The 15,813-nt window shown below is 60.4% G+C and overlaps 5 protein-coding genes across 5 annotated transcripts; 2 read left to right on the forward strand and 3 right to left on the reverse strand.

Moving 5' to 3' along the window:
• Positions 1-3,914: 3,914 nt before the first annotated feature.
• Positions 3,915-7,955, forward strand: A1Q1_02803 (signal transducer; the record flags this gene model as incomplete). The annotated part of the gene is made up of 6 exons (XM_014324032.1): positions 3,915-4,108; positions 4,204-4,324; positions 4,428-7,107; positions 7,160-7,582; positions 7,627-7,794; positions 7,834-7,955. The coding sequence occupies 6 exons, from the start codon at positions 3,915-3,917 to the stop codon at positions 7,953-7,955; spliced, it is 3,708 nt and encodes a 1,235-aa protein (XP_014179507.1).
• A 360-nt stretch (positions 7,956-8,315) lies between these two features.
• Positions 8,316-10,392, reverse strand: A1Q1_02804 (uncharacterized protein; the record flags this gene model as incomplete). The annotated part of the gene is made up of 2 exons (XM_014324033.1): positions 8,316-10,134; positions 10,178-10,392. The coding sequence occupies 2 exons, from the start codon at positions 10,390-10,392 to the stop codon at positions 8,316-8,318; spliced, it is 2,034 nt and encodes a 677-aa protein (XP_014179508.1).
• A 402-nt stretch (positions 10,393-10,794) lies between these two features.
• Positions 10,795-11,315, forward strand: A1Q1_02805 (transcription initiation protein spt4; the record flags this gene model as incomplete). The annotated part of the gene is made up of 2 exons (XM_014324034.1): positions 10,795-11,020; positions 11,194-11,315. The coding sequence occupies 2 exons, from the start codon at positions 10,795-10,797 to the stop codon at positions 11,313-11,315; spliced, it is 348 nt and encodes a 115-aa protein (XP_014179509.1).
• Positions 11,316-11,415: 100 nt separating this feature from the next.
• On the reverse strand, positions 11,416-12,282 carry A1Q1_02806 (uncharacterized protein; the record flags this gene model as incomplete). The annotated part of the gene is made up of 3 exons (XM_014324035.1): positions 11,416-11,625; positions 11,679-11,835; positions 11,888-12,282. 3 exons carry the CDS (start codon positions 12,280-12,282, stop codon positions 11,416-11,418), a joined length of 762 nt encoding a protein of 253 aa, XP_014179510.1.
• A 366-nt stretch (positions 12,283-12,648) lies between these two features.
• A1Q1_02807 (uncharacterized protein) lies at positions 12,649-15,618 on the reverse strand (the record flags this gene model as incomplete). Its single annotated transcript, XM_014324036.1, has 1 exon — positions 12,649-15,618. One exon carries the CDS (start codon positions 15,616-15,618, stop codon positions 12,649-12,651), a length of 2,970 nt encoding a protein of 989 aa, XP_014179511.1.
• Between the last annotated feature and the right edge of the window lie 195 nt (positions 15,619-15,813).

A 15,813-nucleotide genomic window follows, 5' to 3' on the forward strand; every position in this document is an offset into this window, starting at 1 on the left:
AAGTAGGTGAAGGAGTGACAGGAGCGCTCTTCTGTTAGTATGAAAGGCATTCTGCGCAAGTATCACCTGCATGCATGCATCATTCAGCGACTGAGAGAGAATTCGGTAAACAGTGGTCAGTTGAAAGTCGCCGCGAATTTGGGTGGTGCCTGATGAGTCTGTGTGTACGGTCAGGATTTGTGTGTGCACGAAACGGCTCTCAGCGAGGGGACGTGTTTCGCCGGACAGACGCGACGCGACAGAGTCTTCGGATGCGAACCGACGAAATGGATCGTACGGCCCAGGTTGTTTGCCAAGATGCAAAATAAACAATGAGTCTGCTGTGGGGCAGTGTGGACTTCCTCTTCTGGCATCAGACTAGAAGCATAAAGCGGCATGCTGTAAGTCTGACGTTTGGGAGGGATAGGTTCCGACGCGCTTTCCGAAAGTATCCATGAATGTGTTCATGGCTTTCATGGAAACGCCTCAGTGTTTGGCGACAGGTGACAGGAGGCACTGCAGTACTGCCAGAGACCTTTGGGGCCAGGTACTGCGCTTAGACGGGGATGTCGGCATTCCCCGGCGCGGAGACGGGGCGGGGACGGAATGTCCGTGACGGCCTCGGTTTCCTAATCTCTGCCTTCATGTCTCTGCCTCTGCCCAGCGCTGGTGTGCTTAGGTCCCGAGCTCGGCATCGTCTCATGCGCACACTTGCGAGAGGGTTGGCACAGTTGCTGCCTCCTGGGGGAAAGCGGGTCTGCAGAGAGGGACTGCCACTAGGTCTCTGTGTTGAGGGTCATCTCTGGCATTATCAGCTAGAAAGTCACAGCTGCACGGCCAGTGAGCAAGCCGACTGCGTGTCACGTGAACAACTCATTGCCGTATGCATGCAAGTGTCGGCGAAGGCTACGTTACACTTCTTCGAGGTCGGGGGAGGCCTTTGCTAGTTCCAAGGTCTCCCACGGACACCCCTCTCCTCGATGTCTATGGTGCTCGAAACGACACGGCACTAGGGGCCCTCTGGACCCCTCTGGACCCATGTTCCTAGCTCATGTTGCTTAGCGTCCTGGAGTCTCTGTGCATGACCCGTCGCAGTTGGTAGCTTGCTTCCTGTAGCTCTCGACGTACGAGTGCCATTCATTGCCTTCCCCTTGGCCGGAGAACATGCCCACAGACGAATTGGCGCCCCAGTGCTTCGCCTTGCACAGCTGTGAAATGCATCGCTGCACACGCGCACACACCTGCGCGCGCGGCACCGAAATGAGATCCTGAGGATCTGAGGGGTAATTTGGCGCCTATATGGCAGACGCAAGCACATGCTGGCCTGCTGATTGCGGCAACGACACGACGAACTGACTGATGAGACGAAAGCTATGAGAGACGTCCGAGCGTATCCGACACCATATGCACCGTAGCCGCGGCATTCCAGTCTGCCTGCATTCCAGGACTCTGACACTTGTAAGCTTCTACGTCGATTCGACGCTCCTCTCTAAAAGCACTTGAAGAACCCCGCGAGGACGGAGACATTGATGCACAGGGGAGGCGAATGCTCATTTATACGCTACGCTAGTCGCACGATGGCCAAGAAGCCTATGCCCCCCAAAATTGGGGTACTGCGGTGGGCAAGAGCGAGTGTTGCACGCAGAGTCGAGATCGGCCCCCCCCCCCAGACCGATCTGGAACAGTGGGTCTGGACAAGCTGCGATTTGGGTGCCGACGCGCCGACGCACCGATGCACCGACGCACCGACGTGCCAACGCGTCTTTTCACTACTTGAATTCAAAACGCGTCGGGGTTCGGCCTCGGCGGTGGGATCCAGGATATCCGCCGGAACCTGTCTCGCTTCGCTGCTCGGCGCACAGTGAAAAAAAGAAGCAGTAGTCACAGGCAAATAAGCTCAAACAGTGCCCATCTCACCTGCCCACATCTCTGGATGTGCAAGGATGTGCGGCGCGCAAGAAGGTGAACGTGAACTGGGAGTGATGGGATGTCAGGGAATGACCACGTGATGTTTCCTGAGACTCAACTTGACGCGCTGGGCGGCTGGACGGGATCTTTCGCTGGAACCGCGTCGTGGAACGAGCTTGTAGCGATGAAAAGAGGATGGAGGGTAATGGGCGCGTACGCAGAAGGGAGCAAGGCTAGCAAAGAAGGGTAGGAGGGTCAGCCGGCAGGAGGTGGCTAGGGCCGGAGCGCACTCCTGACTGCCACCATGGGTGTCCTGCAGGGCCGTGGGCCTAGCCAGTCTGGAGCTCTGCATGCCCAGGCTCAAGCTGTGCTACTACTGTTAGCCTTTGTGCAGGCTATGCACGGCTCATGCACGCAATGTCGAGGTTGCATCAATGTGTGGGTCGCCCTTTGGGCCGAACAGTCACTCAACTCACTTTGTGCAGATGAGGAAGGTCCCAGCCAACTCCGGATGAACCCTGTGGCCCTGCTTTACCCTGCACGAGACGCGTCCACCCGTCGACCCGTGAACCCGTTCCACTGCCCGACCGCCCTCTGCACAGTCAGCACTCTACCTTGTGCTTGCTGCTGCCAAGTCCGCCATTCCTGCCACCACCACTCGGCACCACCGCACTCTCCCCTTTTGCTCTACCACGCACATACACACAATAACAACTCTCTCCAGCACACATACACATCCAAAGCATCCAAAGTCCGATTGCGACTCGCGACTCGCCCATTCCATCGCCCCTCTCCCACCGACGCCCACCCACCCCATCACCTCGGGTGTCCCAGTTCAGCAATAGCCCGACCCAAAGCCAGAGCCAGAACCGAGAAGGCCAAAGCGCACCGACACTGCGCCTCCTAACCCCCGTCTCTGTTTCTGGGTACGCCATCGCGCAGCAAACTCGACCCCTCCTTTCACTGTGCCGCTTGCAACTCGCAGACGGACAGGCTCCCCTCTTCCTCACAGTCGTCACAGTCCAGCCCACTGTCTCAACCCCCAGCGCTTCTCACTGCGCACCCGGCTGACCACGACAGCGCACTTGCACATCCGACTCAACCCTCGTGCACTTTTGTGTCTCGTCCCAAACTCGCAACTACTCGCCGCAGACCAAAACGCCTCCCTACGCAAGGCTCCCCTCTCGCAGACACCTGCTCCTGCACACCTGCCGCACCTGCCGCTCCTGTCGCTCCCGTACTCTTGCCGCGCCTTGGCCTTAGCATCCATTGCTCACAGCCGCCGCGCACCGACACACACACACCAGACAGCGCATCAGCACCACCACGCATCACTCCACGAACAAAGTCGTTCCGACTAAACGACACAGCCGCAGTCACAGCGTTGACCCAGTCCCCTAGCACTGTCGACTGCCCGAACACGACACGGTTAGACGGCTAGACGTTGACAGACGGAAGTGTCACTGCTTGACCCGGCTTCTACTTCCGCCCATCGTCGCGACCGTCACCTTCCTTCTTCCTCTCCACCTCTCATCCCAACCACACGCAACCTCCCCAGTACCGTTCCCCCTCTCCTCCGTCATCTCTCCTCGACACAGTTTCTTGCTGTTCCCTCCTCCCCGTTCCCTTTCTTTGATTTCCATTCTTTCGTTTCGTTTCGGTCCCTCTTGCTTCCGTCGCGTCGGTCGTCCGGTCGTCGGCCTCTTTTCGCCCTCCCTCACCCAACCCCCCGACCCTCACTAGGCAAGGGCCTCCCACGCGTGTCTGAGCCGGATCCCGATCTCGATCATTGCGTAACTGGCAGGTAGGTGCCAGCACTCAATCCACCTCGACAACGCATACACACACACCCGGCAAACAGCAAAAGTTTCCACACCATCCTTATTCTCGGCACGCGTGCATAGGTAATGCCTTCCGTCGACATCTAAGGGAACACTCGAAGGACGCGCGCCGCCAACCCTCCGTCACCATCGCATCATCACCTCCGCCTTCCCGCCCCTTTGTCCGGCTTCGAAACTTGACGAACAATGACCGAGGTCGACAGCACGCTTGCTGCCCCGGACCTCCCGAGGTCAAGGCGTTCCTCGCATCGTCAATCCGTTAACGGCGTGAACCAGGAGGCCATGTCATCTGTCACATCTCTGGGCGAGATGGAGGCTCGCTGCGGAGGATGCAAGAAGGTCATCGACCAGGAGAACGGCGGAATCGTCGTTGCGTTTGGGTAAGTGTGACCGTTCCTTCGGAGCCGCTAGCCCACCGGCCTGGCTCCAATGGCCTCTATTCTTGGATGCACCGATGCTGACCCGCTCCCTCCAGCTCTGCGCTCTGGCACGTCGACTGCTTTCGCTGCGCCAAGTGCAACGAAAAGGTATCTGCAGACACAAACCTTCTCCTGCTTTCCGACGGCAATCCCGTGTGCGGAAACTGCTCTTACCAGGTAAGTTCGAGACAGCCGTAACACGCCGGGTCGCGCATCGCGTTCGGCGACGGTCGACCGGCGAACAAGGTTCCAAGCCCGTGCCCTGGCTAACGTTGACCAGTGTTTCGTGTGCAAACAAGCTATCACCGAGGAAGCTATCATGACGGGCGATGAGTCGTACCACGCCCACTGCTTCACCTGTCGAACCTGCAAACGTCGCATTGAGGAGCTGGTCTTCGCCAAAACGACGCAGGGCATCTACTGCATGTCATGTCACAACGAGCGTGTGGCGCGATCAAGACGACACGCTGAAGCCAAGCGCCAGCGCGCAGCGAGAAAAGAGCGAGAGCGGGCAGAGGCCGAGAAGAAGCGCGCCGAGCGGGAAGGCGGCACTGACACGGTCAGCCCGCTTCCAGGAGGCGTGGCACGGCTCCCGGCGCTGTCCACGTCGACGTCGCTCAACCTGCTTGCGTCCGGCGCCGTGCAGCCCCCGCAGGACCGCAACTCGTCTGCGCCGACATCGCCGACGTTCCAGTCCAACGTACGACCTGCCTCACCGCAACGCTCCCTCTCCGGCCCTTACAGTGAAACGCAACCCACTGGCAAACCTCATTCGCGCGAACCGAGCGCCGACCGTGGCAGCAGTCCCACAACACGCACAGGCGCTCGACCTGGTTCTCCAGCCTTTGTTACTCCACGTCAAGGCGCGCCCCCGTCTCTGGACACGACGCAGGTCTCGTCCAGAGACTGGTCCAGTGACAACGAGGTCTCACGCTCGGCCACCGCGAGCCCGGTTATGCCGCTGAGCCCTGCCAGCCCGTATGCGGTCACTAATGTTGGAACACCAGGGGGAACATCGGTCCAATCTTCGCCCTCCGCACCAAATCTCAGTGGCTCGCTGGCGACGCCGCAGCGCAACCCTTCGCCTATGGGGCCACGCTCGCCGACCAACACTCCTGGTCTCAGCCCGTCTGGCGGCGGCGGCGCAGGTCTGGGTGTGCCGACCACCAAGGCGTCGAAGAGGAGATCGATCAACCCCGGCATGGTTTTCAGCGTGGATGGCGCTGCCGCCACGTTTGCAGCCGAGCCGCGGGCACCGTCCCCATTACGAGCATCGTCCAGCGACCAGCCGTCCCGGTCGTCGTCGCCTTCCACTGTCACCTCGCCGACGCGCGCAACTAACGTCTCGGCGGAAAGCTCAGAGGCCACGATCAAGGCGGCTCCTGCGCTTGACAAGGGACGCTCGTCGCCTGCACCCCAGTCACCCGAAACGATCCGCGTGTCTGTTCCTACTGAGGAGTCGCCTGAAGGCAAGGCGGGCCCCCGTATCTCCGCGCCAAAGCTCGGCAACATGTCATTCTCGCTCTCCGACCCCGACTTTGCCAGCTTATTGCAGGAGATGGAGAGCTCGGGCAAGTCTGCGGCGGAAATCGTGGCCGTCAAGGAAGCCCGCGAGAAGGCTGCGTCGTCGGTCGACTCGCACACGTCTCAGGCCCCGTCTCAGGCTGCGACAGGCGAGTCGTCAGCTTCGGCGTCCCCCGAATCCCCTGCCGTCGTCACCATCTCGCACAGCCCGCCCATTCCCAACGGCTCGGACAAGATGCCTCAGTCGCAAGGACTGCTCTCGCCCAGTGACAGCAAGCTGCCGCCTGCCGGAACGCCTCGTCGCCGCCCTTCGGTCGAGTCCGCCATCTCCGTCCGCATGGATCCCGAGAACGCAATCATCACCCTCAAGGAGCTTGTGGCCTCTGCCGCGCCGGACGCGACGGAGGTGGCGGTCGACCTCACGTTACTCAACGAGATCATCCGCGAGCACGACAACCTGCGAGACACTGCCACCATGCTGAAGAACAAGTACACTGGAGCTAAGCGTTCGAGTCAGCAGTATAGCGAGGGATTGACGATCGCAGGTGAAGAGTATGACAAGGAGGTGGCACTGCGCCGTGAGCTGGAGGCGGAGAATTCGCGTCTGCGTGCTCAGGTTCATGGCCAGACTGCCCGTCTGTCAGTCATCTCCAGTGATGAGCGCAGGGCTGAGAGCATGCGCCGCCGTTCCCAGGACCTGGTCAACAGCCTTTCAACGCTGGAGCGCGACATCTCGCGACTTCGTGCGCAGCGCGACATTTCGCTCGCCGAAGTCGAGGAGCTGCAGGCGACCAAGGGCGGAGTCGCCACGGGTGAGATGGAGTACGTCGACGACGCTCCTGGAACTCTCGGCCATTCGCTTAGCAGGCGTCTCGAGACTATCAAGGAGCAGTACCGTGACGAGATTGGGCCGCTGTCCGCGCAACGTGAAGTGTTGCAGCGTGAGATTAACGAACTGCGCGAGACAAAGCAGCAATTCCTTGAGGAGTCGACATCTCTTGCCGCTAAGAACGAAGAGCTTGCCGAGCTCAACACGCAGCTGTCCCGCCAGATGGAGAGCATGGAGAACAAGCTCAAGAGCACGTCCGCGGCGGCGACTCTCAAGCCTGCTCTTCACGGACACAAGGCCGGTAGCCCGTCCATGTCTTCCCTCGCCCCGACCTTGCCAGAGGTGCAGGAGGAGACCGCTCGCGTCATTCGCGTCCCGAAGCCGGAGCCGATCGAGGCTGCACCTGCTCGCCGATTCAAGTGGATCAAGTCGAACGCTGGCGCCAAGCTCACCGCTGCCGACCGCGAAAAGAAGAACGGCGGCATGCGTCCCTCGACCGAGGTCGGTCTTCGGGAACACAACTTCCAGCAGCACAGCACGATGCGTCTTGGCCGCTGCGAGCTGTGCCAGGACAAGATGTGGGGTCTCCAGGAAGTCAAGTGCGGTCGTGAGTATATTCTTTTGTTATAGCGTTCGGTGCTTCGACTAACAAATCACAGAATGCGGCATCGTCTGTCACTCCAAGTGCGCCGACAAGCTTCCGAAGTCGTGCACTGGCAAGGAGATCAAGAAGGAGCCCATCGACGAGGGACCACTCCCGCCGTCCATGTTCGGCCGCGACCTCACCGAGCAGGCGATCGCCGACCAGTCGCCCGTGCCCGTTATCGTCACCAAGTGTGTGCACGCGGTCGAGGCGAACGGCATGGAGTACGAGGGTATCTACCGAAAGACTGGAGGATCGACGCAGTCCAAGGCAATCACGCAGCTGTTCGAGCGCGGCAACTACGACCGCTTCGACCTCATGGACACGGACTCGTTCAACGACATCAGCTCGATTACGTCGGTGCTCAAGTCGTACTTCCGCCAGCTGCCGAACCCGCTGCTCACGCACGACCTGCACGAGAGCTTTGTTGCTGCAGCCAGTGAGTTAAGCTTGAAGAATCTCAGTGACCTAGCTGACACTCAGACATCCGCGACCCGAAGAACAAGCACCAGGCTCTGTGCGCCCTGCTGAAGGAGCTGCCGACGCACCACTACAACACGCTCAAGGTGCTGATGCTGCACCTGAACCGTGTCACGGCCAAGAGCGCAGTCAACTTGATGACGAGCCAGAACCTGGGTGTTGTCTTTGGACGTGAGTACAGCTGTCGCTGCCTACTTTCTTAGCTAACAGCAGCAACGCTTCTGCGCTCGAAGGATCCCGGCCGCGAGTTCGGCGACATGGCTGGCAAGGCGATGAGCGTGCAGTGGATGGTGGAGAACGCGCAGACCGTGTTCCAAGACGAGCGCGAGTAGTCTCGCCGTCAGTTTCTATTTCCTTTTTCTTTCCTTTCGTCGCTATCACCCCACATATATTCCCACTACTTCGTCACCGTTTCCACACACCACCGTTTTTAGTTTGGCTTTTTCTTACTTTCTGTTCACACGCACGCACACATCATACACACTTTTTCTCCCAACCCAGCGACGACAGTACCCCACGTGTAATTGTAAGAAATCTTATCGTACTACCGGACGAGTTCAGTTAGTTCTCTCAATAAGCTCTTTTCAATTTGTTTGTGGTGCACGTGAAATCAGCAAGCGAGCACAGAGGCCACTGACCGAAGAACTGACAGCCACAATATGTGCTATCATACAAAGATGCATCTAGGTCTACTACTTCTTCTGGACGCTGCCCCTGTTTCCAACGGAGAGCACCATGTGGGCCTGGCCCGTCTTCTCCTGTCTCTTCTGGAACGCAGCCCCCATGCCAAGCGGCGTATCGCCCGCAAGCATAGCCTTGGCCTTGCGCTCCTCCTCGATCTTCTTGAGCCTCTTCTCCGTCTTCATGCGTCCAGATGTCTTGCCATGGAAGCGGTGCGAGAGGCTCTTCCAAGCCTCCTTGGGGGTCATCTCGCGCCCAAACTCGTCATGGTATTTCAGCTCAACCTCGGGGCGGTAGTGCTTAAACTCCTCGAGGGCGGCTTTCGCCTCGGCCATTTCGCGTTGGCGGTTCTCGTACTCGCGCTGCGCCTGGTCCTTCTGGTGCGCTGTGCCGCGTGCCGCGAGCTTGTCCATCTCCTCCCGCGCCAGACGCCGCTTGTGGTCCGCAAGCCACAGGTCGTGCTGCTTCTGCAGCCGCTCCTTGCGTTTCTCGGCCTCGAGCGTCGCCGCGTCCTTCTTCTCCAGACTGCCTTGGTTGCGCAACAGGGCCAGAGCACCGGCCATGCCCTGCGTGATCTTGGGCTCCTCGGTTGTCGGCGCGTCCGGCGCGTCCTCCGCAGAGAGTTGGGACATTTCGGCCATTTGCGCGTCGATCTTCAGCCTGTACTCGGCCAACGAGAGACCCTCCCGCGCCGCCATTTCGGCCAGCTCGTCGTCCCCGTCCTCCTCGTCTGACATTTCCGCGTCCTCGATGCCCTCCACGCGCTCGATCTGGATGACTTGCGGCTTGCCCTCCGGCTCCTCGGACACAGCGGTGCGCGGCGCCGGCGTGCCCGTTGCGCTCTTGCTGCGGCTGATCTTGCCCTCGGCCGTGACGTTGCGGACGAATTCGCTCGTCTCGTCAAACGTGATACGTCCGTCGTCCTCGCCTTCCGCCTCTTTCTCGGGCTCGGGCTCGGCCTCGCGCTCCGCCTTGATGCGCTCCGCGAGCTCCTCCGGGCGAACGCGCTTCTTCTTATTGTTCGCGCGCCGACTCCGTGCCAGTGCGGCTTGCAGGTCGTCGTCATCGACCAGATTGTCGGGAGCGTCCTCGACGCGCCGGCGCTCAAAGGTCGGTTCCACGTCCATTGCTGCGCTGTCTTCGGGGTCGACCTCGCGCTGCCTCGTCTTGCGCTTCACCTTGCGCTTCTTGACCTTGAACCCCTTGTCGCCCTCGCGCATGTAGTCGTCGACATCCCAGTCCTGCGCAAAGTCGAGCGACAGCTTGACCTTGCTGTCTGGTGCGCGGCCGAGCTCCTCCTCCTCCTCCTCGACGCGCTTGGGCGGGGGCGCCTCGCCCAGCCGGAAGCCCTCGGCGCGCGTCGAGTCCGCGCTAAACCCATCGTCGTACTTGGACAGCACCTCGGCCTTCTTCCCGATCCGGCCCGTTGTGAACTCCTCGTCGTCGTAGCCCGTGTATTGCGCTTTGGCGCGGCGGGCGCGTTCCGCCCGCGCAGCATCGGCTTCGCGGTCCGCGAGCGCGACGTCTTGCAGCTCGTCCTCCTCCCCGTCCAGAACGCGCGCGTCGCGCAGAGTCAGCACCACGTCCTCGCCCTCGACGAGGTCATCCGTGTCGTGCGCGACGCGCAGGCCGACCAGGTCCCGCTCGTCATATGCCGCCGCGTCCGCTTCGGCCATCTCCTTCGCCCGCCGCGCCGCGAGCTCCGCTTCCCGCTTCGCGGAGCGCTTCTTCAGCTTCTTCGCCCACGATTTCGCATCGAGATCGTCCTTGCCTGCATCGCCGAGGGTCGATCCTTTCAGTTTCGCATGCAGCGCGCGCTGGTTCTTCTGTCTGTGGGCTGTCAGCAGATGTATATTGGAGGGGGGTTACGTACTTTTCTATCCGCTCCTTGATCTCGTTCTCGGCACGCTGCCGCTTCTCCTCCCGCACGCGCTCGGAGAAGTTGCGCTCCGCGATCGCGTCCCGGTCCTCTTCCTCTGGCTCGCCGTCCTCGGACTCGGCGCCGATCGGCTTCAGGCCCAGCGAGATGCGCACCTTGTTCGTCTCCTCGAGCGAGAGCGAGTCTTGCGGTGTTGACTCGGACGCCATCTTGGATGCGTTTTTCTTGGGGAGGGAGAGGTAGGCTGGGGTGTTTTGGAGATGCGTGATCGAAATGTATTCGAGTGAGATGAGTTCGAGGACCGTTGGGTGGCAAAATCACCGGTAGGCATGCAAGAGGCACCTCACGTGCTGCGCGCCTATGACACCAACATCACCCTCCACCATCGCTCTGCACCTTCACAATAAACCTGTGGTCGTCATCTCGAGAATACTCTGTGTGTACGACACTACGAAGCCCTTCTACACCTCGCTCATTGGCACGCACGCTGGATTGAGGATAGAGACACCGACTGAAGGCTCCACGTATCTGCCCTCTCAACCCTACTCAACCGCTGCCCGACACAACTTCCTCCGTCTCACCCTTCGCCTTCCCCGCCGCTAGCAACAACCATGCCGCCCAAGGGAGCCCGCCAGCCGCAGCTCCGTGCGTGCCTCGTGTGCTCGATTCTGCAGTCGCAGAAGGACTTTGTCGACTACGGATGCCCGAACTGCGAGGAGGTCATGGACATGCGCGGGAGCGCCGAACGTGTTGTCGAGTGCACGTCGACGATCTACGACGGCATGATCGCCATGATGGAGCCGGAGGAGAGCTGGGTCGCGAGGTGGCAGCGTATTGGTGAGTGATTCCGTGCTTGTTGGAGCCTAAGTGCAAGTTGGCCGTCGAGTATGCCAGCTGCGTGACTGTAGCTGTTTTCCAGCAGGCGGATGTTTATGTGTCGCGCGGCCCCCGACGGCCGCCACCCAGCGAGCACAAGCTGCTTAAACCGACGTAGAGAGCTGACTTTACAGACAAGAAGAAGCGAGGGCTGTACGCCGTCCGTGTCACTGGCCGGCCGCCGCAGGACGTTATCGACGCGATCGAGTCGCGGGGCGGTGTCTACCGTCCCCGCGATGCCGTCGAGGAGCTCTAGTGTAGTCGTGTTGTCACATATACCATGCATTATTTAGTGTTAGATATCTCACATGCCTGCTGCTGTGCAATGCTGCTGTATTCTTGTCCGCCCTGATCGCCTACATGTACATGCCACCAGTGTCCTCCTGCCGCGTCTCGGTCGGCCGCTTGCCCATGCCCGGCGCGAGGAAGGGCTCGTCGTCGGCCTCAGTCCACAACGGCCGCATGACCTTAATCGGCAGCGTTGACAGCGCTGTTCGCGGCAGACCACTGAGCGGGAGAGGGAGTAGGCGCAGAGACACATCGAGCTTCGACGCCGGGTGAGCAGCCTGGGTGTCAGCTTCAGCTCTGGGGGGCGACGGTGAACAGCCGATACACCTACCAGAGAAAGGAAAGCGCCAGCGGTTCCGGTCACGTAGTTCGGTGCCGTGTAGCTAGCGATACCCTCGGTCGGAGGAAGTGCGCGAACAGAGGGCTGGTTGACTTCCTCGCCTTCCTCCGGGATGTAAAGTGCGGGGAGGTACGTCGATACGATCGTCCTGATGTCAGCTTAACGTCCCGTCATTCAGAGCTAGAGTGCATCGCACTCACCACCTGGTAGCCTGCACGTTGTCGAGGAGCTTGCGCACGACGTCCCAGTCCTGTCCGTCCTTCACAGCAACCAGCAGCTCCCCGCCCTCGAGCTGAACAGCAGTGCCGAGTCGATCTCCCTCGGCCTCGATACTGAACAGGGGCTTCGCTCGCCCACCAGTACTCCTGAGGAGGTAGCTTCCTGCCTGACCTACGCCAACGACGGCGTTCTCGACCTGCAGCGGAGGCTTGAACTCGCCGAGCGCACGCAGCGAGATCTCCGGAGCCGACACACGGAGCTTCGGCGCACGCACGCCCTCCATGCCGTACTGCCCCTGGCCCTCCTCATCTGAGCTGTCGGACTCGAGCAGATAACGCGGCGGGGGTGCCGAGACTGTGGAGGTCGGGTCGTACATGGCTTAGGATGGTCTGGTGTCGAAGTTGAGGAAGGCGGCGACGCCGAAATTGATGTAACCAAGACGTCAGCGACGCGCGGCTTCAGGCACGGTTATTTGGCCCGAGGTGGCGGATTGCTCACCCTTGGCGCGAAACGACTACTAGAAGTGTTCTCTGCGGTGATAATTCGAATCAGCTCTGCACATGCGGCTAACATCATCAGACTCATGAGTAAGAGGTTCTGTATGAGAGCGCTTACGTTACTGAATAGCCTCAACAACCAAGGAGACCCGACTCCATGATGGGTTTCGTGTACAAGGGCTTGTATGCTATTCGATACATTGCTTTCGGTTTACAAGCTACAGCGATTGTTGAGTCATGACCTCCTAAGCCAAGGCATCAAGGCCACGGGCAGAAAGACCAGCTCGGAGCTGCTCAGCAAGCTCCTGCTCCCAGGCCTGGGCAGTAGCATCGTAGCCACGCTTTCCGTGCTTCCGGTGGGTCCAGCTCTCCATGCCATTTCGGTACTCCCCGCCCCAGACGGGGTTAACAAGGGGACCCATGCGAATGGGGCCGATGGGGCCCATGGGGTCAAAGGGGCGGAGGCGTCCCTGCGCCGCCGACCTCTCCTGCAGATTGAGTCGGGCCAGGTCGGCCAGGGCTTCCTCCTCCAAGTAATCGCGGGAGAACAGACCCTTGACCTTATCCTTCACGCCCTCGACCTCGTTGGGGAAGAGCTGATCGGCCGCACGGTACGCGTTCCATCCGAAGGAGCCGACATTCTTGATGTTCTCCCACTTGCCCCTCTCATCGAGACCACGAGCGGCGTTCCGCTGCTGGTCGAAGGCGAGATCCCGGCCGAAGAGAGTCTTCAGCTGTTCCTCGACCTCGGGGGAGAGATCGCCGCCCTGCAGACCGCGAGCAGCGTTCTGCTGCTTGTCGTCCTTGCGCTGGAACATGGGCAGGAGACTATTGATGAGGCCAGCGGCCATGCCGGCACCGCCGATCCAGTTTGCAGCGGTCGACCACTTTCCACGCTCCTCGAGAGTAAGGTCTCGGCCAAACAGAGTCTTGAGCTGGTTCTCGATCTCCTCAGGGGAGGGCTCATTGTCCTGGAAGCCTCGCTTGCCGTTGCCGCCACCGAAGCCTCCCAAGAGGCCCTTGATAACCGGGAAGAAGTCCAGCAGGCCGCGCTCCTCAACGGCGAGGTCACGGCCGAAGAGAGTCTTGAGCTGGTCCTCCATCTCGGGGGTAAGCTCAGCCTGGAGGTCGCGCTTGTCGTTTCCACCATCAGCGAGTCCGATGATGCTGGAGAGGGGACCGAGGAACTTCAGGATGCCGCCGAGTCCGCGCTCCTCGACGGTGAGGTCGCGACCAAAGAGAGTCTTGAGCTGGTCCTCCATCTCGGGGGTAAGCTCAGCCTGGAGGTCGCGCTTGTCGTTTCCACCATCAGCGAGTCCAATGATGCTGGAGAGGGGACCGAGGAACTTCAGGATGCCGCCGAGTCCGCGCTCTTCGACGGTGAGGTCGCGACCTAAGAGAGTTTTGAGCTGGTCCTCGACCTCGGGCGAGATCTCGTCCTGGAAATCACGCTTGTCGTTTCCACCATCAGTGAGTCCAATGATGCTGGAGAGGGGACCGAGGAACTTCAGGATGCCGCCGAGTCCGCGCTCTTCGAGAGACAGGTCGCGGCCGTAGAGAGTGTTGAGCTGGTCCTGGAATTCAGGCGAAAGCTCAGTGATCTGGTAGTCACGCTTGCCGTTTTGCTGCTGACCATCCTGCTGCTGTCCCTGCTGTCCCTGCTGCTGCTGCTGCTGCTGCTGCTGCTGTTGCTGCTGGTCACCGCCACCGTGGTTGCCAAAGACCAGGGGAACGAGAGGGGCAAGAGGGGCGAGACGGGTTCCCCAGCGGAGAACGTCTTTCCAGCCGCGTTCATCAAGGTCGACGTCCCGTCCGAAAAGCGTCTGGAGCTCGTTTTGAACCTCAGGTGAGAGCTCCGTTGTCTCATAGCTGCGCTTGCCATTCTGCTGCTGACCGTCTTGCTGTTGTCCCTGCTGCTGCTGCTTGTCATCACCGCCACGGTTGCCGAAGACGAAGGGGAGGAGGGGGGCGATGCCGGTTACAACCTGAAGGCCAGTGCGCCAATTGAACCGCTCTTCGAGGGCGAGATCCCGCCCGTAGAGAGACTGGAGCTGGTCCTGGAGCTCGGGCGAGAGCTCAGTGCCCTGAAAGTCGCGCTTGCCATTCTGGTGCTGGCCATCCTGCTGCTTGTCCTGCTGCCCGCCAACGCGGACAGGGCCCAGGCCCAAACCCAAGTTAGGGATCCGGAGGATCGAGCCCAGGTGGTCCCAGTCCACCTTACGCTCGTCGAGGGTTAGGTCTCGTCCGAATAGAGTGTTGAGCTGGTCCTGAACCTCGGGGGACAGCTCGGTGACAAAGTCACGCTTGCCATTCTGCTGCTCCTGGCCCTTGTCGGAGTTGAAGATCTGGTTGATGAGTCCACCGATTCCTGCGATGCCCGATATCGCGGTGCCGGCCGTGCCAATGTTGGAGGCAATCCTGCCCCAATTGGCGCGCTCCTCGAAGGTGAGGTCGCGTCCAAACAGCGACTTGAGCTGGTCCTCCTCCTCCGCCGTGAACTCTACATTGTTGAGATCGCGCTGTTGCTTGTCGTTGTGTCCGCCGAGGATGTTGCGGGCAAGATCGAAGATCGCAAGGCCACCGGTGATGGCGGAGCCGGCCTTGCCAATGTTGGAAGCAATGTTGCCCCAGTTCGCACGCTCGTCCAGAGTAAGATCGCGTCCATAGAGCGTCTTGAGCTCGTTCTCCACCTCAGGGGGGAACTCAGTGAGATCGACGGCGGTGGTGTCGTGCAGGTCTCGCTGCTGCTGCTGCTGACCCTGCTGCTCCTTTTCCTTGTGGTGGTTCCAAAGCGAATGGATGAGGCCACCGACGGCACTGATGCCGCCAATGGCGGAACCAATGCCACCGAGAGTGGAGGCGACCTGGGAGACCTTGCCGCCCGTGCTACCGCTGCTGCTTTTACCTCGCGCCATGAGGTCCATGAGCGACTCGTCAAGAGCCCTCTCCGCGTTCCTGTCGCCGTCGTCCTCGGCCTGGTCGTCATCATCGCAGTCACCGTCCTCGTCGGACTTGTGCTCGCCCCTCTTGGGGAGAATGGGACCCTTCATGACGATGTCGGGACCGCCGAAGATCTTGGCGTTGCGGAGAGCCTCAAGGCCCGAGCCCTCACCAGAGGCGAAACCGGCGCCAGCGTCGGAGTCGTCCCCACTAAGCGGTGCCGCAGTAGCGGTACCGAGGTACACGATGAGAGGGAGAAGCTTGTGGAGCTGCATTGTGAAAAGAGTGTCGTCTGCATGTCAGCGTTTGAGGGATTGACGGTTGCGCGGGAGAGGGGGCACTCACTGGAAAGTTGGCTTGTAAAAGAGTGTGAAGAGTTGGTGGTGCTAGTGGCTACAGGTGTAGTGCTACAAAGGTCGATTGCTGAGTCTGGTTGGAGAGGTGAGGCTGAGAGTTGTTGGTGGTCCGAA

Source organism: Trichosporon asahii, assembly GCF_000293215.1.
Source record: "Trichosporon asahii var. asahii CBS 2479 unplaced genomic scaffold scaffold00051, whole genome shotgun sequence".
In the NCBI taxonomy this organism is placed as follows: Eukaryota; Fungi; Basidiomycota; class Tremellomycetes; order Trichosporonales; family Trichosporonaceae; genus Trichosporon; species Trichosporon asahii.